The sequence below is a fragment of the Rhincodon typus genome, chromosome 23, assembly GCF_021869965.1.
Source record: "Rhincodon typus isolate 14 chromosome 23, sRhiTyp1.1, whole genome shotgun sequence".
Lineage (NCBI taxonomy): Eukaryota > Metazoa > Chordata > Chondrichthyes > Orectolobiformes > Rhincodontidae > Rhincodon > Rhincodon typus.
This window is the reverse complement of record NC_063354.1, coordinates 9402168-9426421: the sequence shown is the minus strand read 5'-3', so window position 1 is coordinate 9426421 and position 24254 is coordinate 9402168. Positions and strand designations below refer to the sequence as shown.

At 39.6% G+C, this 24254-nt stretch overlaps 1 protein-coding gene across 1 annotated transcript in view; it reads left to right on the top strand.

Annotated features, from left to right (window-relative positions):
* The window catches only part of rptor (regulatory associated protein of MTOR, complex 1), a 362931-nt gene that overhangs the window by 34407 nt on the left and 304270 nt on the right, over positions 1 to 24254 (top strand). Inside the window, exon 3 of the mRNA XM_048611098.1 lies at positions 13782 to 13864. Coding sequence (XP_048467055.1) covers positions 13782 to 13864 — 83 coding nt within the window. The remainder of the gene's footprint in view (positions 1 to 13781; positions 13865 to 24254) is intronic.

The window sequence follows — 24254 nt, the reverse complement described above, 5'->3', positions numbered from 1 at the left end:
CTCTGATGCTGCTTGGCCTGCTGTGTTCATCCAGCTCTACACCTTGTTATCTCAGATCTGACAGCATTTCTGAAGAGAAATCAGAGTTAATGTTTTGGGACCGGTGACCCTTTGTGTTGTGAGGGAGGGTCCCTGGACCCCAAATGTTAACCTCTGATTTCTCTTCAGAAATGCTGCCAGACCTGCTCAGCTTTTCCAGCAATTTCTGTTTTTGTTTCTGAGTAACCTCATAGATTTGAGTGACGATATGACTTTGTTCATTTTCTCATTGACATTTCTGAATATTTATTTTTGGACAATAAATCTCAGATCGTAAAATTTTAATTTTATCCTCACCCTTTTAATCCAAGAGGTAGGAAAACAACCTGTGCTGCTGTTGAGAGTTGTGCAATATGGTATTTCATGACATGCATTTCCCAGGTGGTAAAACCTCCTTCCTAATCGACTAGCTTCATCTTAGAAACTTGTCACTTGGGGAATCGGTGCTTTATCTAACCACTTGCTGTGAGTTTGATAGTGTATCAAAGCATGGAATCACAAAACACTAAGTGTTCGGAAATACCAGTTTTTGGAACTAACCAGATGGAGTGCAGTTACTTTTCTTGTTTCACGACTTACTATGTTTAAGAACATACACTATGTTTTTGTTCAGAATTTCAGTACATTCATAAACTGCCCTGGATAATTTAATCACTTGTTATTTCCTTATTTAGTGACTAATTTTCTACAGAAATTGTGTTTTGGTCAATGGAAACAACGTAGTGCAAGAGTTTAAGCAGTTCCTCAACCCACAGGCCAGGTTTATTAGTTTAGCCATGTCAATGAGGAGTGGCATTACTCAGAAGGAAAAGTAAACAATCTAGGTTTTTTTTGTGCAATCTCTGGATTTTGTTTGTAGGAAGGCATGGAGAGCAGAAAAGGTGAGAAAATGTAAGGACTTCATATTTGATTCAATGAATAAATAATTAAATTCCTTTGGAAGATGTTGGAAGACTGACTGGGGTAACATTTAGTTTTAGTTCAATGTGGATTTAACTGTTACTGCATAGAATCTGTTAGAACTGATTGAAGCTGGTGGAGAAGTAAATCATCAATTAACCCAAGAGTTCATCTTCTGTTGGACTGTTACGTATGTATGATATGCCTACAGTTACTGTTTTTGTTCAACTCTTAAGTTACAAGCACAATAGACATTTGAAGAGTGGAAGAGGGATAGAAACACCTGGAATGATAGAAACCCTACAGTATGGTAGCTGGTCAATTGGCCACACCAGCCCTCTGAAGGGCACCTCCCCCCACTCCCACTCCCCATCCATCCCAGTTACCCTGTGTTTCCCATGGCTAACCCACTTAGCTTGCAATCCCTGGATACGACAGACAATTTAGCATGGCCAGTCCACCTAACCTGCACATCTTCGGTCTTTGGGAGAAAACTGAAGCACCCGGAGGAAACCCACGCAGAGACCGAGTATGTGTGGAGTTTGCACACAGTTACAAACTGTAAACCAGTGTCCCTGGTGTTGTGAAGCAGTAGTGCTAACCACTGAGCCACTGTGTCGTGGGGGCTTTTTCTTGACAAAATGTTACCTTTCTGCCAGTTTTCTCCCAATTTTGAAGATATCGATTCTTTTCTGGAGCATGGTATCTTGCTCAAGTGTAACTGCTTGATATGTGATTTGGGATTGTAAGTACTGGCAGGTGGTTTAACTGGTCGGTCTGCTTGATCTTCTTCCTTGATGTCCACATATTCACTTCTGCCGTCGATCCTGGATACTGATCAGGAATGGAGTCTTGATCGTTACAAAATTGTAGTTGCTTTCCTTAATGCAAGGCACTGTGATTAATTATTAGTCCAACCAGCCCAACTAAGATTGATTAATTCAGCAAAAACCAGGAGCTGAATCTGGGACATTGTTGTTTCTTATATAACATGTCTCCTCAATGCAACATTGTCCTAGTATTGTCATTAGAGTTAGATGGTCGGTCTTGCTATATTTTTTATAAGGCCTGCTTTTGTATTGTATACTCTGTTCTCTTCTCCAGTTTGAGCAACAGTTTTGAACATTGGTGTACATATGGTAAAATAGCAATTCACAGAAAAAACCCAAACTGAAAGAACTGTGGATGCTGTAAATCAGGAATAAAAACAGAAGTTGCTGGAAAAGTGCAACAGGCCTGGCAGCAACTATGAAGACAAAAAATAGGAGTTAACGTTTCAGGTCCACTCCCCCTTCCTCAGAACTCTGGCAGCGTCTGTGAAGATCAGTTCTGAGGAAGGGTCACCGGACCTGAAACATTAACTCCCAATTTTTCTTCACAGAAAAAGTCAGTCTTGTGCAAAGTGTAGTTAATTTTAAAGTTGAAGGGTTTGCTTTGTTTGGAGCAATAAATTGGTTGGCACAAAATTCCAATTATCCAATGCAGGATTTTGGTTCAGATTCTTGGTGTGGCGTGTTTCCTATAGCAGATATTTTTTAAAAGGGTTGTTGTCTTTTCCCTACAAAGGCTGCCCACAGTATTTTGCAAAGCTTGTGCAACTGCCTTAACTGTAAAAATTGGTTGAGACCAAAAGTAAATCTGGCCCCTCAGGAGGGAGCTTGGAATGGAATCACTTTGGATTGAGGCAGGCTTTGGCTTATGAAATTACTAATGTGCTAATTGACCTTAGAAACTGAGTTAAAGAGCATTACCTCACAACAGAACATGAAGGGCTCTCAGTGCAGTCCCTGCCTGTGAGCCAGGAGGCTCAGGTTAAAGTTCCATCTGCTCAAGAGATATGTAATGACATCGCTGAACAAATTGATTGGAAAATATCTCACTATGATGTGACTGTTTACTGATAGATACCTCGGTAGCCTCAATAGAATATGCTAGTCTGTAGGGAGCAGTTGGAGGGCGGATCAGCAGCCCAGCGAGTATAAAACTAACTGAGCTTGGGGCACATTGTAGCCACAAAAAAATACTGGAGTGACATCACAGCTGTGACCTGATTGGCTGGTAGGAAATCAGCATCAAATTTGAAAAAGAACATGAGTTTTAACAAGTTAATTAACTAATTCCTTTATTAATTTATATAAATTTATTAATAAATGAAGAGGAGACAGCTGGGCAGGTGGTGTGCTGTAGCTGTATGATGTGGGAGCTGGCAGTTCCCATTATGAGCTGCAGTGACCATATCTGCTGCAAGTGTTGGTTGCTTGGGGAACTTTGGCTTGGAGTTGATGAGCTAGAATCTGAGCTTCAGACGCTGCGGCACATCTGGCAGGGGGTGAAGTACCTGGACGTGTTGTTTCAGGAGGTGGTCACACCTGGTAGATTAAGTACTTCAAATTCAGTCAGTGATCAGGGACAGCAGGGTGTGATTGCAGGTGAGGCAAGTCGGGGGAATCTTGAATTCAGGAGCGGAGGAGCCTCTGCTCCTGACCTTGTCCACCAGGTATGAGATACTTCCGCCCTGTGAGGATGAGGAAAAGAGCTGTAGAATGAGCCAGCTGTCCACTGCACTGTGGTACAGGAGGCCATTCAAGAGGGGGAAGCAAAAAGACAAGTGATAGTTGTAGGGGACTCTATAATTAGAGGGATCAATAGCATCCTTTGTAAGTAGGATTGAGTGTCCTGGTGCCAGGGTGAGGGACAACTCTGACCAGTTTGAAAGGATATTGGAGCAGGAGAGTGAGGATCCAGTTGTCGTCCATGTTGGGACAAACAATCTAGGCAAGGCCAGGAAAGAGGACCTGTGTGGGAATTATCAAGCATGAGAAATGAAATTTAGGGACAGGTCCTCCAGGGTTATAAACTCTGGAATACTAACCAAGCCACGTGTAAATTGGTTTAGGGATAAGAAAATTAGGGAAGTAAACACATGGCTAAAGAAGTGGTGTGGAAAAGAGGGGTTCCATCTCATGGGGCATTGGCATCTGTTTTGGAACAGGAAGGATCTGTACCGTTGGGACGGTCTCTGCCTGAACTAATCTGGAACTCTTGTTCTAGTGAAAAGGATAAATAAGGTGGTCACTAGGACTTTAAACTAGTGAATTGGGAGAAAGGGAAGGGGAAAACGACAGGAAATGTAATGGTAAATAGAAAAGAAAGCAGCAGATTAAAATGTGCAGGAGGGTTTAACTAATTGAAGACTATGAAAGAGGTTACAAGGAAGGAAAAGATATCAGAATTCAAAAAGAAGGTATAAAAACTAGTGTAAAGACACTTTACCTGAATGCTTGTAGCATTTGAAACAAGGTAGATGAGTTAACAGCACAAATCATCACGAATGAGTATGATTTAGCAGCCATTATGGAGATGTGGTCACGACTGGGAATAAAATATCCGGGAGTATCAGACTATTTCGAAGGACGCACAGGAAGGTAAGGGAGGTGATTTAGCTCTGATATTTGAGGATGACATTAGGGCGAAAGTGAGATGATATAGGTTCTGTGGAGAATAAGGTTGATTCCAGTTGGGTGAAAATTAGAATTTTTAAGAAGATAAAGTCACTGATAGGCGTAGTCATTGGCCACCAAATAATAACATCACGAGGGCGGGAAATCAACAAAGAAGTAACTAAATCCTGTAAAAATGTTACAGCAATTATCATGGGGGATTTTAATCTTCACGTAGATTGGTCGAACCAGGTCGGTCAAGGCAGCCTTGAGGAACAGTTCATTGTATGTATCTGCGATAGCTTTCTTGAACAGTATGTAATGGAACCGACAAGGGAGCAAGTTATCCTAGATCTGGCCCTGTGTAATGAGACTGGAATAATTAATGATCTCAAAGTTAGGGATCCTCTTGGAAGAAGTGGTTACCATATGGAAGAATTTAGAATACAGATAGAAAGTGAGAAGATAAAATCCAAAACAAGGGTCTTGTGCTTAAACAAAGGAGACTACAATAAGATGAGAGAGGAGTTGGCTAATGTAGACTGGAAGCAAAGACTTTATGATGGGACAGTTGAGGAACAATGGAGGACTTTCAAAGCAGTTTTCGAAGACTTTCAAAGTGCTCAGCAAAAGTATGTACCAGTGAAAAGGAAGAAGTATAGAAAAAAGGATAATCCGCCATGGATGTATAAGGAAATAAGGGAGACTATCAAATTGAAAGATAAGGCATACAAAATGGCAAAGACTAGTGGGAAACTAGAAGATTGGGGAAACTTTAAAGGTCAACAGCCACAAAAAAAACTTTTAAGAAAAGTAAAACAGATTGTGAGAGCAAATTAGCTCAGAATATGAAGACAGCCACTCTTTTTCATTTTATATATTTGTAGAAACTTTTGCTAAGGAAAACATTGGTCCTTTAGAAGATGAGAAGGGAGGTTTAATAATGGGAAATGAGGAAATAGCTGAGGCATTAAACAGGCATTTTGTGTTGGTCTTCACAGTGGAGGACACGAATAACATGCCAGTAATTGATGACAAGGAGAGTAAGGTAGGTAAGGACCCAGAAACGATCATTATCATGAAAGAGGTAGTGTTGGGCAAGCTAATGGAGCTAAAGGTAGAGAAGTCTCCGGGCCCTGATGGAATGTATCCCAGAGTACTAAAAGAGATGGTGGGAGAAATAGCAAATGTGCTCGTAATTTTCCAAAATTTGCTGGACTCTGGGGCAGTTCCTGCAGATTGGAAAAGAGCAAATGTGACGCCACTGTTTAAAAAAGGAGGTAGACAAAAGATGGGGAATTTATAGGCTGATTAGTTTAACTGCTGTAGTGGAGAAAATGCTTGCTTGAATCTATCAAAGAAGAAATAGCAAGGCATCGAGATAGAAATCATCCTATTGGGCAAATGCAGCATGGGTTCATTAAGGGCAGTTCATGTTTAACTCACGTACTGGAATTCTATGAAGACGTTACGAGCGCGGTGGACAACTGGGATCCAGTAGATGTGGTATATCTAGATTTCCAAAAGGCATTCAACAAGGTGCCGCACAAAAGGCTGCTGCATAAAATAAAGGTGCACGGCAGTACGGGCATCTTATAAGCATGGATAGAGGATTAGTTAACTAACAGGAAGTAAAGAGTGGGGATAAATGAGTGCTTTTCTGGTTGGTGATCAGTGACTAATGAAGTGCCTCAGGGATCAGTGTTGGGATCACAATTGTTTACAATTTACATAGATGACTTGCAGTTGGGAACCATGTGCGGTGTGTCCAAGTTTGCAGATGACACCGGGATGAGTGGTAGAGCAAAGTGTGCAGAGGACTCTTAAAGTTTGCAGAGGGATATACATAGTTTAAGTGAATGGGCAAAGGTCTGACAGATGGAGTACAATGTTGATAAATGTGAAGTCATCCATTTTGGTAGGGATAACAGTAAAAAGGACAATTACTTAAATGGTAAAAAATTGCAGCATGCTGCTGTGCAGAGAGACCTGGGTCTCCTTGTGCATGAATTACAGAAGGTTGGTTTGTAGGTGCAAAAAGGAATTTTGTCCTTCATTGCTAGAGGGATTGAGTTTAAAAGCAGGGAGGTTATGTTAGAGCTGTATAGGGTGCTGGTGAGGCCACACCTGGAGTACTGTGTGCAGTTTTGGTCTCCTTACTCAAGAAAGGACATACTGGCACTGGAGGGAGTGCAGAGGAGATTCACTAGGTTGATTCCGGAATTGAGAGGGTTAGCTTATGATGAGAGAGACTGAGTAGACTGGGATTATATTCGTTGCGATTTAGAAGAATGAGGGGGTGTCTTACAGAAACATAAAATTATGATGGGAATAGAATTCCCTGCCCAGTGAAGTAGTTGAGGCTTTCTTATTGAATGTTTTTACAGCTAAGGTAGATAATTTTCTGAACATTAAAGGAATTAAGGGTTATCGTGAGAAGGTGGGTAAGTGGAGCAGAGGCCATGAAAAGATCAGCCATGGTCTTATTGAATGGCGGAGCGGGCTTGAAGGGCCAGATGGCTTACTTCTGCTCCTGGTTCTTAAGTTCTTATGCTTTGAATTGTGCAGCAGTGTAAAGTATCTGGTTTGGCTCATCCGTTTATTTCCCTAACTGTCATTTTGGTGGCTGGAAGGTTGGTGTGTTTGGCTTTGGATGATGTCCACTTGGAAGCTTGTGCCAATATCAATAAATGTAGCTGTGCCTTCTCTATGTAGCATTAAATTAGCTTGGATATTAAAGTCCTCAGAGGCTCAAACTGCCAAGCATTTTCTGTTTAGAAAATACAGTGAAGATTATTGATTTACTTAAAAAAAAAAATCCTTCATTCAAGAGAATATTTTTGAGGCAGCCTGAATTGTTCTTGCGAAGGTCCTTAGGCCTGCATCCTTTGAAAATGAAATCTACTTTGTACTATAAAGTAAGGACAGCAAATTAAAGGACCTTCCTGTTGCAGTATTAATTAACAGCTTTGATTCATACTGAATCTTTTAAAGTAGTTTAATTTGTTCATCTGCCAGTTTCCAAATTTGGTCAATGAAGTAGTGTATGGGAGGATTCACTGCTTCAGATTCAGTCTCATGGATATCCAGGCTCCTTTTTTTTCTATGTTCTTTTGTGGGTTGTGTCTGTCACTGGCTGAGCCAGCATTTATTGCCAGCCCCTAGTTGCCCTTGAGAAGGTGGTGGTGAGCTGCATCTTTGACCGGCTGCAGCCCCTAATACCATTAGGGAGGGAAATCCAGGATTTTGACCCAGTGATAGTGAAGGAATGGTAATATTTTCAAGTCAGGATAGTGAGTGGCTTGGAAGGAAACTTGCAGGTTTAATTTTATTCATTCATGGGATGTGGGTATCACTGGTTAGGCCAGCATTTATTGCCCATCCCTAATTGTCCAGAGGGCAGTCAAGAGTCAACCATATTGCTGTAGGTCTGGAGTCACATGTAGGCCAGACCAGAAAAGGATGGCTGTTCCCTTCCCTAAAGGACATTAGTGATCCAGATGGGTGTTTCCAACAATCGGCAATGGATTCTTGGTCATCATGAAGCTCTTAATTCCAGATGTTTATTGAATTCAGATTCCACCGTCTGCCATGGCAGCATTTGAACCCAGGTACCCAGAGCATTACCTGGGTCTCTAGATTAACAGGTCAGCAATTAATACCACTAGGCTATCACCTCTCACGTATCTGCTGCTTTTGGCCTTCTAGATGGAAGTGGTCATGAGTTTGGAAGGTGCTGTCTGAGGATCTTTGGTGAATTTCTGCAGTACATCTTGTAGATAGTATACAATGGTGCTACTGGGCGTCGGTGGTGGAGGGAATGGATGTGAATTGATGTAGTGCCACTCAAGCGGGTTGCCGTGTCCTGGAGGGTGTCAAGCTTCTTGAGTGTTGTTGGAGCTGCACCCATCCAGGTAAGTGGGGAGTATTCCATCACAGTCCTGATATATGCCTTGTAGATGGTAGACAGGCTTTTGGGAGTCAGGAGGTGAGTTGCAGATCCATCAACCATTTTCCTAGGTAAGTTTAACTCTATTCCCTATAGTCAAATCACTGCAGTATTCCAAGCATCTGACCTACTCTTGTAGCCACTGTGTTGATGAGGTGAGGTCAGTTGTCTTTCTTTTGTGATGATATTAAATAAGCTGTTCCTTTCTGATGGTTTGTTTCCTGGATTTGTCCCAGATGTAGGCCACACCACTCCTGATCTGTTACTATACTTATTGTGATGAATTCTAATTACTTTGCCATCAAAGCAAAATGAACATGCTGCTGGAGGATTGACAGCCTTTCTTCACACCAGTTTGAGGCATCAGTCCTAATTACTTCACAACTGCAGTCTGTCATACTACCTGATATTCAAAACTGTTTGGAATAGGCTTTTCTTAGAGGAAGGCGACTGAAGAAATGTCAGTTTTGTGGTTTATTTATTGTATTTAAATGTCCCACTAAGAACACTGGTTCCTAGAAATACTTTGACTTTTGCCTTTACCCGTTTGAGAGGTGGATGAGAAATGCCTGGGAAAACGCTGAATAGAATGAATGCGTGAACATTTCAGAACAAATAAAATTGCAGATGTACGCAAGGCTCTTTGGCAGTTTAGTTCAAAACAAAACAAAAACTATGATTTAGTTTCTTCCCCTGCTCCTTTATTAGAAATATTGAAGGTGTGTCAAATATCTGTGCCTGATGCCTTACCCAGAAGGGAGTTCTGGGTTTTTATCAAATGTGAAGAAATGCACTTGTCATTGCTCCAAGTCTGCCATTTTTTTTTTTTACCTGTCCCTGGGCCCGATGTGGTCAAGATTTAACTTGAATCAGTGCTTATTTTTAGTGTTTTTTACCCGACCTACTATTCTGTACACCCTTATGTGTTCTGCCTTTCAAAGCATGAAATTCACTTTTTTTATAATCCTTTATCATAAGGATAATACCAACTTCTGTACAATTTCAGCACTTGGATTTAATCCAGGTGGCTCAGTGACGAATATTGAATCTCAATGAAGATGAAATGTTTTGGATTGACATTGTATAGCATCCTGTTTACTTTGCCACTCTGCAGTGAGTGGAAGTAGCTAAGTTATCACTCTCTGCAGATCTACCAACCATTTTCCTAGCTAGTTTAACTCTATTCACTGTCATCAAATCAATGAACACTGCTGTGCCCCACTAAATTGGGAATGAACCAAAATAATGCCTGTGTTGGAGACACCGTATTGTCGCTGGACTAATAACCTAGAGACTCAGGTAATGTTCTGAGAAATTCGGTGCAAAACCCACCATGGCAGATGGTGGATTTGAATTTTTACTAGTGCAGGCACAATGGGCTGAACAGCTGCCACCTTCTGAGCTGTAATGATCTTGTGATTCTGAGTAAAGAAAAGGAAGGGTCACCACCCAAAGCGTTAATTCTGATTTTTCTGCACAGATGCTGCCAGGCTTGCTGAGCTTTTCCAGCAACCTCTGTTTCTGATTCTGTGTGGTACATTAGCAAACGCCTTCAGAAAATCCAAATGCATTGCATCCACTGCTTTCCCTCTATCGATCCTGTTTGATATCTCCGCAAAAATAATTCTAATATCTTTGTCTGGCATGACTTCCCCTTTGTGAAGTCATGCTGACTTTATTACACAAGTGATAGCAAAGTTTGAGAAATTTATGAACAGGCAGAGAATAGAGGGATACAGGCCAAATGCAGGCAGATGGGATTAGTTCAGAATAGCATCACAGTCGACATAGACATGGTGGTGGCCTGAAGGACCTGTTCCTGTGCTATACTGTTCTATGTTCAGGAACAAAGTATAGCAAATAAATTTCAAACCCTTTTTTAGTGTTAGAAATAATTGAGAAAATAATTGAAATTGAATGGAATTGATCATTGGAGGAGTACCAAAACATGTAAATTAATACTCCAATGCACTACTGAGGGATTGCTATGTTAGAGGTATTCTCTTTCAAATGAACTCTTAGGTTGAGTTATAGTCTGTGATCTCAGGTGGGTGAAAAGATGTCATGCCATTATTCTAAAGAAGAACAAGGGAATTATATCTGACCAATCTTCATCCCTCAATCAGTTTCAAAAAATCAAATTAACTGGTCATTGATGTAATGCAAATTGTGGAAGCTGCCTGTGGATAAATTGGCTGCTCTGTTTTCCATGTGACTACAGTACGTCCACTTTCTAAATGTTTAGTTGTCTGCTGAGTGCTTTAGGATGTTTTGTGGTCATGAACATTGTTAAGTCTTACTTGGAATAGCAGCCAGAATTTGAAATGGGACAGACCCAGTTGAACTGACTTCCTTGTGCTTTTTTTAAAGGAACGGTCATCCTGAGTGGAGATTAGAAAACCCATGACCTTTTGTTGGGTGTGTAAACAACAGCACTAATCATTTGGGCAGAATGGCTTGTTTCCATTATTGTGACCTCCTATTTGTGTGTAGAATTTAATAGTTTCATTAAAGGCTATCATTGGCGGCATGATAGCATTCACAGCATTTTTAGCATCTTAGTTGTGAAATGTAAAATGCAAAGCAGTAGGAAAGAAATATCCACTTACCTGCATCCCACTAAATTATTCTCACTTAATAGTATCCTGTTGTGTTAATGGCATTCTATTAAATGAAGGTGGATCTTGTTTTGTCCCTGGAGCAACAGTAATTGCCACTTAAATTATTTCAACACTATTATTTTTTAATAGATTTACCAAAGGTTTAAACATTCACCAATGCTGATTCCATGAGCTTTAAGTGTATTTAGTTTTGAAATGTAGTTACTGAAGCAGAAAAGAGATGGTGAACACTAGCTGTTAAATGAACAAATAAAAATGAAGAATATTGTTTATTGTACTTTGTTAATTTGTGTTTTTTTAAACTTTGGCTGTCCCAATTAAATCCAACCTCCGTGTGAGGTTATGCACTTTAGAGGCACAGACTATTTTCTAAACGGGGAAAGGCTTCAGAAATCTGAAGCACAAAGGCACTTGGGAGTCCTCATTCAGGATTCTCTTAATGGTAACATGCAAGTTCAGTTGGCTGTTAGGAAGGCAAATGCCATATTAGCTTTCATTTCAAGAGGGCCAGAATACAAGAGCATAGATGTACTACTGAGGCTGCATAACACTCTGGTTAGACCGCATTTGGAATATTGTGAGCAGTTTTGGGCTCCATACATAGAGAAGGATGTGCTGGCCTTGGAGGGGTTTTCAAGAATTATCCCAGGATGACGGGCTTGTCATATGAGCAGTGCTTGAGAACTCTGGGTCTGTACTCGATAGAATTTAGAAGGATGAGGGGGGAATCTCAGTGAAATTTACAGAAAACTGAAAGGCCTGGATAGAGTGAATGAGATGTTGATGTTCCAACTTGTGGGAGAGACTAGGAGCTGAGGGAATAAACTCTGAGTGAAGGGGCAACCCTTCAGAACTGAGATGAGTAATTTCTTCAGCCAGGAGGTGGTAAATCTGTGGAACGCACTGTTGCAGAAGGCTGTGGAGCCAAGTCATTGACTGTCTTGAAGAAGAGAGAGAGGTTCTTGATCAGTAAGGGAATCAAGGATTACATGGAGAAGGCAGGAGAATGGGGGTTGAGAAACATACCAGCCGTGATAGAATGGTGGAACAGACTCAATGGGCTGAATGGCCTAATTTTGCTCCTATGTCTTGCGGCCTTAAGAGCCCACTACAGGCAGAATCTTACACCATGCTTAATTCAGTTGCAAGTTTTGTTCTGAAATTAATAAAGTTTGGAAGAAAAGACAAGTTATATGCAAACAAGCAGACGATGCAATTTGGTTGGAATTGTATAATGGCCATTAATCTTTGAAATATTGGCTGGCAGTCATTCAAAATCCTGTATCTGTTTTCAGGGATATTTGAGAATATGTCACTGTTTGATTGTTGGCCTCTGAAATTTAATGGAGAATAGTCTAAACCACGACCAGTTCTCACAGCAATAAGCTGCTCAGAAATGCCACTTCAAAGAATAACTTAGCATCAGATCATGATTATTGGTTCCCATTCAAGGAGGTGGATAAAATTATTTGTTTGAGTTTATCAGTGGTACTTGTTAATTTGTTTGTTCATTTTTCGTTCAATAAAGGCATGTGAGAGTTTAAAGGCAAAGTATAAAGTTGAAAATATGCATCCCCTCATGCCCTCTACAGATGCTACCAGACCTCCTGAGTATTTCCAGAATTTGAGTTTTTATTCCACATTTCTAGCATCCACTGGATGTTGCTTTTGTACAAGGTTACAAATCCCTATTGTGCCTCAGACATAGAGAGAAATCCTATAGATGAATAGGATAATTCAATAGCTAGGACCAATAAACAGATGTTCATTACCCGTTGAAGATAATCCTGAAAACTGAGTTGAGTTAGTCTGGAGAACAATCTGGCCTGAAATTGTGGAAGCAAAGGATCTGTGCTAAGAAACATGTAAAAGATCCAAAAAAAATGGCTTTATGAAAATGGAAGGGCTCATTTGGTAGTCAGTGAATTTAAAACAGATGCATTTTCAATCTTATAGGTAAAGGTTACCAATGCCAATTTCTTATGTGTCATTAAAACAATCTCTGTATTTATCATTCTTTTAGAAAGTGGGTGAACCATCTTGCTTAACATACTTTGCTCATGTCCTCTAAGTTGCATAAAAATTAAAACTTCGAACTGCTGTGGGCATTGTGGTGGAGGTGATTGTGTAAAATGCTGATATGAATAATGCAATATGTCATGCAATCATGCTATTGTCACAATGAAAATTTGGGTCTGTAGGCAGTCTAAGTTTAAAGATGGAATGAACTAGGCAACAATTGCAATTTTGTTCTAAGAATATAATTCAAATAACATTCAGTTTTTCACCTTTCTTCAACTATTGTTGAGCAGGAAGAGAGATGAGTTGCATCGTTGTCATCATCATCATTGCCATCACGGCCAATTCTTCAGTTGTACAGTTAACAGCTGGAGGTATGCGAGGATAGCAAGGAGTTGATCGCAATCCAGAAACACTCTTTGCCACAACCCCCTACATCAGTCTTGGTGGGTTTCCCAACCAGGAAATGACCACATTGTACAAGAAATGCACCAATTCACCATGTCCAGTGTGTAACTAAGGGGCTACCCTCGGCCCCTCCCTGTTATCAAAAAACTTTTATAATTGCTTATGACTGCCAATCGACCTCTTTTTCCAGAAAGAGAACATTTGTTTATTCGTTTATGGCATTAGGCATATTTGGCAAGACTAGCCTTTATTTCCCTTGAGAAGTTGATGGTGAGCTATTTTCTTGAATCACTGGGATCCTTGTATAAGTTACTTTCACGGAGCTTTATGTGTTAGTTTTTCACAATGACATGACACAGCTGAGTGGTTTAATGAGCCCATTATTTTTGCTTTATTGTCTTGCAGATCCACTGTCCATGAGCCCACAAAAAGCATTGGAAAGTATTGGTGCGAATTTACAGAAGCAGTATGAAAATTGGCAACCAAGGGTGAGTTTTGTTTATTCAGCATTGAGAATAAATTTAACAAATTGCATTGTAATTATGGGGCATTTACGAAGTAAGCAGCTATGGTCCAAACAGCACGTGAAACTTGTAACTGTTATTTAATAAGTGGAAACTGAGTATTATCTGATCAAGGAAGTCTGTTGCCATTGTCTGCCTTTGAGCTAATGGAGCTTTTCTGTACATCACAGAAGGTCATCATTTCAGATTCAGATTGTATACTCTGAAACTTCTGTTTTACTGTTGGTAGTAACCTGAAATTTCTGGGTCCTTTACATTTCTATCGCTTACTTAAATGCAGTGATTTTGCAGCAATTCTGTATTACTCCACTATTTCTTCAGTACTGTGATACAATTAGGCAAGCACCCATTTCTTAATCAGTCTTACCTTTTGTGTTTGGTATGGTAACTTTTAAACTTAATTTACAATTTGAATTATAACTAATGTTTTTGTTACAGTTGATGAATAAAAAAAACCATAACAGGAGCAGGATGTGGCTTGTCAATTGAGCTTTTTCTGTTTTATACTTGTGGTTGAGTCGTCTTTGAGCTCTGAACCTAGTTGCATGACGTGGTCAGTTTGAGAGGTGTGACTGCTACTGACATGCCAAAGGAACTGATCAACTGATATTTATCTATATTCGTCTTTCTTGAGTATGTTCCTAAATTTAGTTTGAAAGTGAAGCTTTTGAGCACAGCCTGAGAAGCTGAATAATGAGCCGTGGATTGTAAATTTCATCAGTGTGAAGTTCATTGCCTTTTTGTAAAGGTCACTGCTGTGCCACATTTAATGATGAAGTGAATAAATTTGAGATTCAGGGTGATTGAAAGCGCACCATGTAATATGTATAGTTTCGAAAGATAGAAAAAATTATCTGCTTAAAACGGTCAGTATGATCCAGTCTGTTTTTAAAACTCAGTTTTTATTGTCTTCTGTTTATTGGTTAAGAAACCAAATTTTTGTATATCATCAAGTGGAAAAGAAGGCATACGGCATGCTTTCATTCATCGGACGGGGTATTGAGTACAAGAGTTGGCAGGTCATGTTACAGTTGTATCGGACTTTGGTTCGACCGCATTTGGAATACTGCGTACAGTTCTGGTCGCCACGTTACCAAAAGGATGTGGATGCTTTGGAGAGGGTGCAGAGGAGGTTCACCAGGATGTTGCCTGGTATGGAGGGCGCTAGCTTTGAAGAGAGGTTGAGTAGTTTAGGATTATTTACATTAGAAAGACGGAGGTTGAGGGGGGACCTGATTGAGGTCTACAAAATCATGAGAGGTATAGACAGGGTGGATAGCAAGAAGCTTTTTCCCAGAGTTGGGGACTTAATTACCAGGGGACACGATTTCAAGGTGAGAGGGGAAAAGTTTAAGGGAGATATGTGTGGAAAGTTCTTTACGCAGAGGGTGGTGGGTGCCTGGAATGCGTTGCCAGTGGAGGTGGTAGAGGCGGGCACGATCGCGTCATTTAAAATGTATCTAGACAGATACATGAATGGGCAGGGAGCAGAGGGATACAGGTCCTTGGAAAATAGGCGACAGGTTTAGATAGAGGATCTGGATCGGCGCAGGCTTGGAGGGCCGAATGGCCTGTTCCTGTGCTGTAATTTTCTTCTTTGTTCATCCAATGTGGGCTATTTCTTTGCATAAACTTTGCTGACAAAAGTGTTACAAATGATTGTCATTTTTGCATTTTTTGCAAATATTGTTTTCTTGGATCAGTCATAATTTTGCGCTCATCTGTCAAGATGTCAGCCTATTTGGCTTTCCAACAGAGAAGTTTTCTTGCCTTGTGTTCCAAATGGTCCTTTTAAATATTTTCTTTGTAGCTTTAAACTTGATTTTTTTTGTATCTCGTAAATTAGAACAGCACTGATGTCATTCAAAAAATAATCTTTTGTAAATTTCAAAACAAATGTTTTGCTACAAAAGTAAATTACTGCAGATACTGCCTGGCCTGCTGTGTATTTCCAGCATTTTCTGTTATGCATTTCATTAGATTAGTGATTTTCCAGATGATTTAGTTGTCCAGAGTTAAGTTTTTTTTCTCTTTGTTTGTTTGTTTTATTGGTGTTTGCATTCTTAATCTTCCTATTGCCTGAGAGATTTACAAGGAGCTATTTGCCTATTGATGGGAGTTTGGTTCACAGGTATCAGGGCATATTCAATTCAATGAAACTTCTTAAAATTTGATTTCGATCATACTAAAGTGCATATCTCAGTGAGATAACCAACTTTGACTTTGAATAGCAAAACATCTCACTCAATTAAACTTCTTTAGAATTTGAAGTTGAATATACTAATGTGCATATCTCAGTGAAATAAACATATTGGTGCATCAAAATCCCTAATTCCATCAAACGTCATTAAACTGTAGATCATATTAACATGCAGATCTCAGTGAGATTGACAGCTTTGAGCAGAAAAATATCCTCTTGAAAGAAACTTCTTAAACTCTGTAGATCATACAAAGGTGTATATCTCAGTGAGATGAGCACATTGGCACATCAAAATCCTTAGCTAAGCAACTTTGAACAGCAAAACATACAATTCAGTCAAACTGCTTAAAATCTAATGAGGTTCATACAAAAGTACATATCTCAGTGAGATAAGCTCACTGGCACATAAAAATTGGTTCTTAAGTACTGCATGATAGTGGTCAAATCTCTTCCTTCTTTCCTTAGTTTATAATGGGGCTGCAAGGATCCCATGAGGTCTCCATGAGGAGGCACTGCAGCGAACTTGTTGATAGAGGGGGGCTGTGTTTTGACCAAGAGAGATGTGTATTTGACTCTCCTTTTTACATTGCTGCAAACCAGTAATGTAGGCTGAAACTGAGCAGCCATCTAGCACAAAGTAGGAAGTGCACAGGCTTGACGCATCATTCTGCGGTGAAGGTATGTAATATTCAGAGCGAAATACAGATTGGATAGGATTCATTGGTCAGTCATTGGAAAACTGTAAATTATTATGTTTGATTAGAATCTAAACAGTTTGACTTCCATACAATGTTTTAAAAAAAAGTTTATTAACCTATCCTCCAGTTTTAAGTACTGTATCACTGATTCTAAAGTGAGAAGTCTGCTTGGTTTTTCATTTATTTTACATTATTTTTCCCTTGCAATATATTTTTTCAAAAAGGCTAGCACCCTTTCATGAACACGATATGTAAAAACCCCTTAAGTATAGGAGTTGGGATGTCATGTTGAGGTTGTACAGGAAGCTGGTAAGGCCTCTCCTGGAGTACTGTGTGCGATTCTGGTTGCCCTGTTACAGGAAGAATGTTATTAAATTGGAGAGGGTTCAGAAAAGACTTACCAGGAAGTTGTCAAGAATGGAGGGTTTGTGTTATTTAAATGGGCTGGATAGGCTGAGGCTTTTTTCACTGGAGCATGGTGGTTGAGGGGTGATCTTTATAGAGATTTATGAAATCATGAGGGGATAGATAAGGTGAATAGCCAAGGTATTTTCCTTAGGGTGGGAGAGTTCAAAACTAGGGGACATATTTTTAAGGTGAGAGGAGAAAGTTTTAAATAGGACATGAGGGGCAACTTTTTTTTAAACACAGTGGTTCGTGTGTGGAATGAACTGCCAGAAGAAGTGGTGTATACAGGTACAGTTACAACGTTTAAATGACACTTGGCTAAGTACATGAATAGGAAAGCTTTAGAGGAATATGGGCCAAATGCAGGCAAATGGGACTAGTTTAGTTTTGGAGCGTGGTTGATGTGTACTGGTTGAACTGAAGGGTCTGTTTCTGTGCTGTGTGACTCTAAGTGTAGCCACTGTTGTAACGTGGGAAGTGTGGTCGCCAATTTGTGCACAGCCAGCCTCCACAAACAGCATTGTGGTAATGATCCACACTGTGTTACCTCTGAGTCCAGCATCTGCAGTTCTTACTGTCTCTGAGCATTGTGATAATGACTGGATAATTTATATTTATGATGTTGATTTGAAAAATAAATGTTTGCCAGAACACTGGGATAATTCTCTTCTTCTTTGAAATTAGTGCCATACGATTTTTTTATATGTTCACTGGAGAGAGGACAGGCAGGACCTCGCTTTAGCAACTCACCTGAAAGGCTCGCAGCACTGCGCGACACTGGAGCATCAACATTGGTTTTTTAAAAAAATTCTTGTTCCCACAACTGAGTGACTCAGGCAAAAGTGTTCTTGTGAACCATTAATGAAACTCTTCTCCACGTTACCTTTCGTCCTTCAGAAATCAACTTGTCTATGTCCCTGTGTAGCTGTTAAAATATTTCCACATCAGTCTTCTAGCATAAACTATATTCATATTAGATCTGTGGTCCTCTCACTGATCCTGCTGTTGACATCCACTGTTCTCGCTCTGACCATGGTTAACTTCCTTTCCCTGCTCTACATTTCCATTAAATGTTCAGTTTCTTCCTTTTATTAAAAAGCATTCTACAAGGGAACATGTCAAAAGCCTGTTTAAAAACCTGAATGCATAATTTATATACAGTATTGTGTTAATAAAGGAAAAATGGTAGGCGGTTAGTTTTGATTGCCCTAAACCATACCATTACTCTCTCTTTAAACAGCATTACTCATTTGATGCTTTTGGATCATAAGAAAGCATCTCCGTGCTCATCCTTCATTACCGCCAACAAATTCTTCTGTACTGCCAGTTAACCTTTCATCCTCATTTAAAATATATTGGTATCTTACTTTTGTTTCTTGCTCACCTTTGGCCGACCCCTCAGCCATCTTTCCAATCAGTCTTAACTTCCCAGTTTTGTTTCACTTAAGCCATTTGTTCTATCCTTAGAGTCATAGGGTCCTACAGCATGGAGACAGGCCCTTTGGTCCAAACTGGTCCATGCTGACCAAAATGTCCATTCACACTAAACCCGTTTTCCTGCACTTGGCCCAAATCCTTCTAAACCTTTTCCTACCCTTGTATTCATCCAAATGCCTTTTAAATGCTGTTAATGTACCCGCCTCAACCATTTCTGCTCATTCCATATGTGTTTCACCCTCTTGTGTAAAAAAAGTTGCCCCTCAAATTCTCATGTATTCTTTCCCCTCTGACTTTAAACTAAAGACTTTTAGTCCTTGATTCCCCAGCCCTGGGAAAAAGACTGAGTGCATTCACCCTATCTATGCCCCTCATGATCTTATACACTTCTATAAGATCCCCACCCACCTCAGCCTTTTACGCTGTAAAGAAGAAAGTCCTAGCTTGTCCAACCTCTCCCTATAACTCAGTCCCTTATCCTGGCAATATTCTTGTAAATCTCCTCTCCACTCTTTCCAGTTTAATAACATCCTTCCTATAACAAGATGACCAAAATGGAGCACAATACTCCGAGTGTGGCCTCACCAACGTCCTGTACAACTGCAACTTAACTTTCCAAGTTCTATCTCTTGTCCATGTGAACATTCGTGGACTATATTGATCCTCCGCTTCCCTCGACTTAAAATAAGAGCATAATAAATAGGAGCAGGAGTAGACTGTCCATCCCCTGAATGTATGCACCATTCAGTGCGATCATGACTAACCATCAACTCTCCTCCTGTGCTTAATGTTTCCTGGAATTGTTGACCTGTATCTCTGAACTTCAAACAGCTGCTTATCAGCACCCGAAAAAAAACTTTCCTTTCAGCCCAACACTCAAAAAATCTTTTCTTTCCAATATCCTGTACTTTGTCAGTGTTGCAGCTTGATTTCAAAATCTGTGATGAGATCCTCTAATCTTTTCTTCCGTATTTCCTCTTATCTACAGTAGCTGACCTGTCATTCTCAGTCGCAAACTATTTCCTTTGTAATTTTCTATGGTGGCTTTTTGTTTCACTTTTATTGACCTTATCATGTGTGAATGCCATACACCACACACGAGGTAGGTTGACTGACTGGTCAGGACATTTCTCTGAGAAATGTACCAGTAAATGGCTGTCATCCACGTTATTGAGTTGAAAAAGGCTCGGTGTATGTATTATTTCTATTTAAAAAAAAACCCTGTGTATTAATATGTAGCTTTCAGTACATGTAAGTGTGGTGTGCACTGTGAGCCCAACTGACAATCGTAAATGGTTGTCAGCATAATTCCTTGCACATCCAGAATTCACCAGCAAATTTGCCCAATTGCATAATCACATTTAATGTTAGACACTGTTGCAGTTTTGCAAACACAGGCTGGTTGTGTATATTCAGTACCCTGCTTGTTGTGAGCAGCCGAAGAGACATGTTTGATATGATCCTCCAATGTTTGGGATGTGGTAGCGCACTGGCACGGTGATGGATTAAAATGTAAAACCTTACTGTTAACAGCATTTAATGGGTACATTCTCCATGGCATCGCCTCTATCACTGTGACCCCACGTGACAAGCAGTCAGCTCGCCACTTAAATGTGTACACGTGTAGTTTTCCTCCTCGAATTGGCATTCTTGCAAAATTTCATGAGTGCAAAATGAAAATCTTCAACACAATGAAATCTTTCAGTCACACTCCAGTAGATGCGATCTTGTCTCCGTATAAAGCAAATTGATTATTGGCTCTCCTGTACACCATCTTTAATGGATACACGGTAAGCTAGTAGGGGTCATTGACTTGTGGCCTTAGGTTCTTCAATTATGGAAGAAAGGAGAAGAGGGAGTATTGGACACTGAACCATCAGGAGGGAAGCTCGTTTTGTATTTCTAGCTGGGGATGCAGACCAGATGTCTGTGTGACTCAGCTATTTACTGACTACTTCTGAGTCCCATGAGAATTTTTTATAGGTCTAATGAATTGAAGCTGTGGAGATCATACGTAGGAATTCTTCATTTAGAATGGTGTTCAGCTACCCTTTACATCAATCAAATATTGCATCAGTAATTTACATGTAAGGCAAGGGCAGTGTACTCAAATCGTGTTAAGGATTCATTCTGTCAAATGAAGCTTCTGCTATTACGAGTAATTGTAAACGCTAAAGTCATTTATTTTTCATGCATTACTGCACATGAGCATATTGAGTAAAAATGTTACGCAAACCTTAACCTTGTACTGTCTATTTTTTTGACCACTCATTCATGCATGCAGAACAGTGCATCAAATTTTAGGCACTTAACCTCCATTAGATTTCAGCTTCGGTTGTTTTATTAGTAATGTGCTACATGAGCATTTGAAGACTGTTTTGTGGGATGGTATTTCAAGGTGGTATAAGATTTTGCTTGATGTGGACTGAAATATATACTTTGCTTTGGACTGCTTTTAGATTTCTAAATTTTTTTTAATCAAGTAGGGAAATAGGAATTTTTGCTGGTTTCTGTGGTCATCAGGATTCTGTTCATCTCATTTGATTTTTGTATTTATTGACTTATTAGAATGTTTTTGCAAACTAAAACATTTTTCTTTGGTTCCCAGTAGCAGTTCTGTATTCTGATCCATTTGAAGAGCTTCTTTTGGCAATCCTAAATCTCCTCTTGTTGCTAAATCCAATTTGATCTCCAGTTGTATTCTTATAGTATGTAATTGAATAAATGTAAGATGCTTGTCAGAATGACATTTTTAGCCTGCTTTTCCACACTGATAATGTGAGCTAAATTATAATGGAGTGCGACTAGCAGGAATTGACTTTCATATATTTGACTTGCAGGCTATATTGGGCAAAACAGAATGATTTGAGTCAAGGATTTGGCATTTTCTATTTGTTTGAATTGGTTGCAATGTGAGAGATGCAATCATTTTTAATTAATGTAACATCACTGAGTGGCCAGCTGACCATGTTCCCATAGAATCAAAGCCATTTTTAATGTGTGGAATTGAGATTACTCTGGAAAAACCTGTCCTTTTATAAGAAGACTGAATGCGTGATTTTGCTTGCTTCTAATAAAAGTGCACCATAGAAAATGGAATAACTTGACTATATGCTGAAGTAAATGTGGAGGAGCAACCACTTGCTTCTGAGATTGTACAAGACCAGAGCAGAAGTAGGCCATTTGGCCTGTCTGGCCTGCTGCCCCAATCAATGAGGTGCTGACTGATATGATTCTGGCCTAAACTCCATTATCCTATTGGCCCCACATGACCTTGAACTCTCTTGTAAATCAAACAGTATATAATTCAACTTTAAATATATTCAATGACTCAGTCTCCACTCATCTCTCAGGAAAAGAATTCTCAAGATTAATAACCGCTGTGAGATGAAATTCTCCTTTATCTCTGCCCTAATGGGAGGTCTCTTATTTTTGAACTATGCCCACAAATTCTAGAGTCTGTTATGAGGAAACACATCATCTGAGCATCTGCCCTGTCAACCTATTCAGCGCCTTGTGTGATTTAAATAACATCACTTTACTGTTCTGAATTCCAATATGTATTGGACTAACCTGCTCATCCTCTCCTCCTGATAAGACAAGCTGATCAGCCCAGGAACCAGAGCTAATCTTCTGTTTGCAATGCAAGTATATCCCTCCTTAAGGGGACCAAACCTGTGCATGTACTCCAGATGCCTTACCATTGTAGTAAGAAGACTTCCTTTCATTCCACATCCATCTTGCAATAGAGACTTGCATTTAATTTTCCTTCCTAATTACTTGCTGTATCTGCATGCTAACACTTTGTGATTCATATGAGATCATAAGACATAGGAGCAGAAGTAGTACATTCAGACCATTGAGTCTGCTCCACCTGTCGCAGAGGTAATGGCTGATATTTGTACAAAGATATTTGAACTTGTGTACCAATTTCCCACCATTTAATTAAGAGTCTGCTTTTCTATTCTTCCTATCGAAGAGAGCAACCTCACATTTTCTCATGTTAACCATGAGTTGTGCCAACTCATTTAAAATATCCATTTGGAGACTGTGTTCTCCTCCCAACATGCTCTCCTACCTAGCTTGCTTGTCAGCAAGTTTGATGATGGTACACTCAGTCCCTCCATTAAAACCATTAGAAGTTTCAAATAATTGAAGGAGACCTAGATATTGTATTTAAAATGAGTTCACCAAAGAATATTATTTACATTTATCGTCACTAAATATTTATTATAATATTTACCAGATCCAAAACATAATTCAAAACTAGATTTGTGTACTACCTGAATTCTGGCTAGCTAAGAATGAATTCAACATTGCTAATTGATGATTAAGACAAGTATTTTGTTTGAGTACGGGAAAAATAAATAATGCAGTTTGCCATCTATTATTCATGATGAAACAAAGTACCTGCATATGTTACAAAAACCAATATAAAGTAGCAGATATTTCATTAAATTGTAAAATAGTCGTTATTGGTTGAAGCTGATGCTCCTTTTTAATTGGGGTTTTTTGTTGAATTCAGTACTTTTTAAAGATGGATACAAGAAATTGTCTTATTGTTTGTTTTAGGAGTTGTTTCATAAATGTGAATAACTAAGTTTAAAAGGGGATTGATAGAGATGTAACTCTGAATATTCCATGCAGTAGTATTCTTAAAATTCTAGTGATGGTTTCCAAAACTTTGGTAGGGTACTTGATTCGAGGCTCTGCGTAGAACATGGGACTCTTGCACATTTCTGTGGGAAATGTGGACATTGACAGAGATTTATGACACACAGCTCCAGTGAAGTATCTCTCCTATCGTTGCTTCAAAATATCTCACCACCAAGGTCTGCATTTCCTTTTAGTGAATTGCTGCACAAATATGTCATAGTTTCTGTCTCCTCTCTGAAAGAGACAGGCTAACTCATTAAGTTTTCCTCAAGAAGTCCAAGAAAAGTTCAGCACTTTTTCCAGCCCTATCTACATGGGCTGCTAAAACAGCTTTTAAGAGTTCTTTTCACCTCTGATGTTCTGGAGACTTCAAAATTAAACCCCCCTTTTACTGGAACCAAGCCTACATTTGGCAATTCTTTTCTGTGTCATTAAAAGCTCAACTTAATAAACACTTCAGCAGTTATCTGACTGTGTAGCTTGAGGCATTCACCTCAGATCATGGGCAGTTAAAACAAAAAACTGCAGATGCTGGAAATCGGAAGCAAACAAAAATGAAATAGTTGGAGAAACTCGGCTGATCTGGCCGCACCAGTGGAGAGAAAACAGTTTTTGAATCCAGTGACCCATAGAAATTGATCTGTTGGAAATGCTGTTTTGAGCTCCTTCTACTCCCATTCTGTCGTCTCACTTCCACCTATACAGCTCATTGCCTGGATCTCCTAACAATGTCATCTGCAAACTTGGACTGCAACTCTCTTACTTTATCCAGGTTTTCAATCTACATGGTAAAAGCCTGAACACACGAGTGCATAGCACTTGTTATATTATGTAAATCAGAACTTACCACCTTTTATCTCAATTCTGCCTCCTACGTCTCTCCTGATTTGTTTAGTTCAGTTGGAGATTATACTTGTTTAGTTGTTCCTTAATTTTGGGCATGTATTTATTCTCC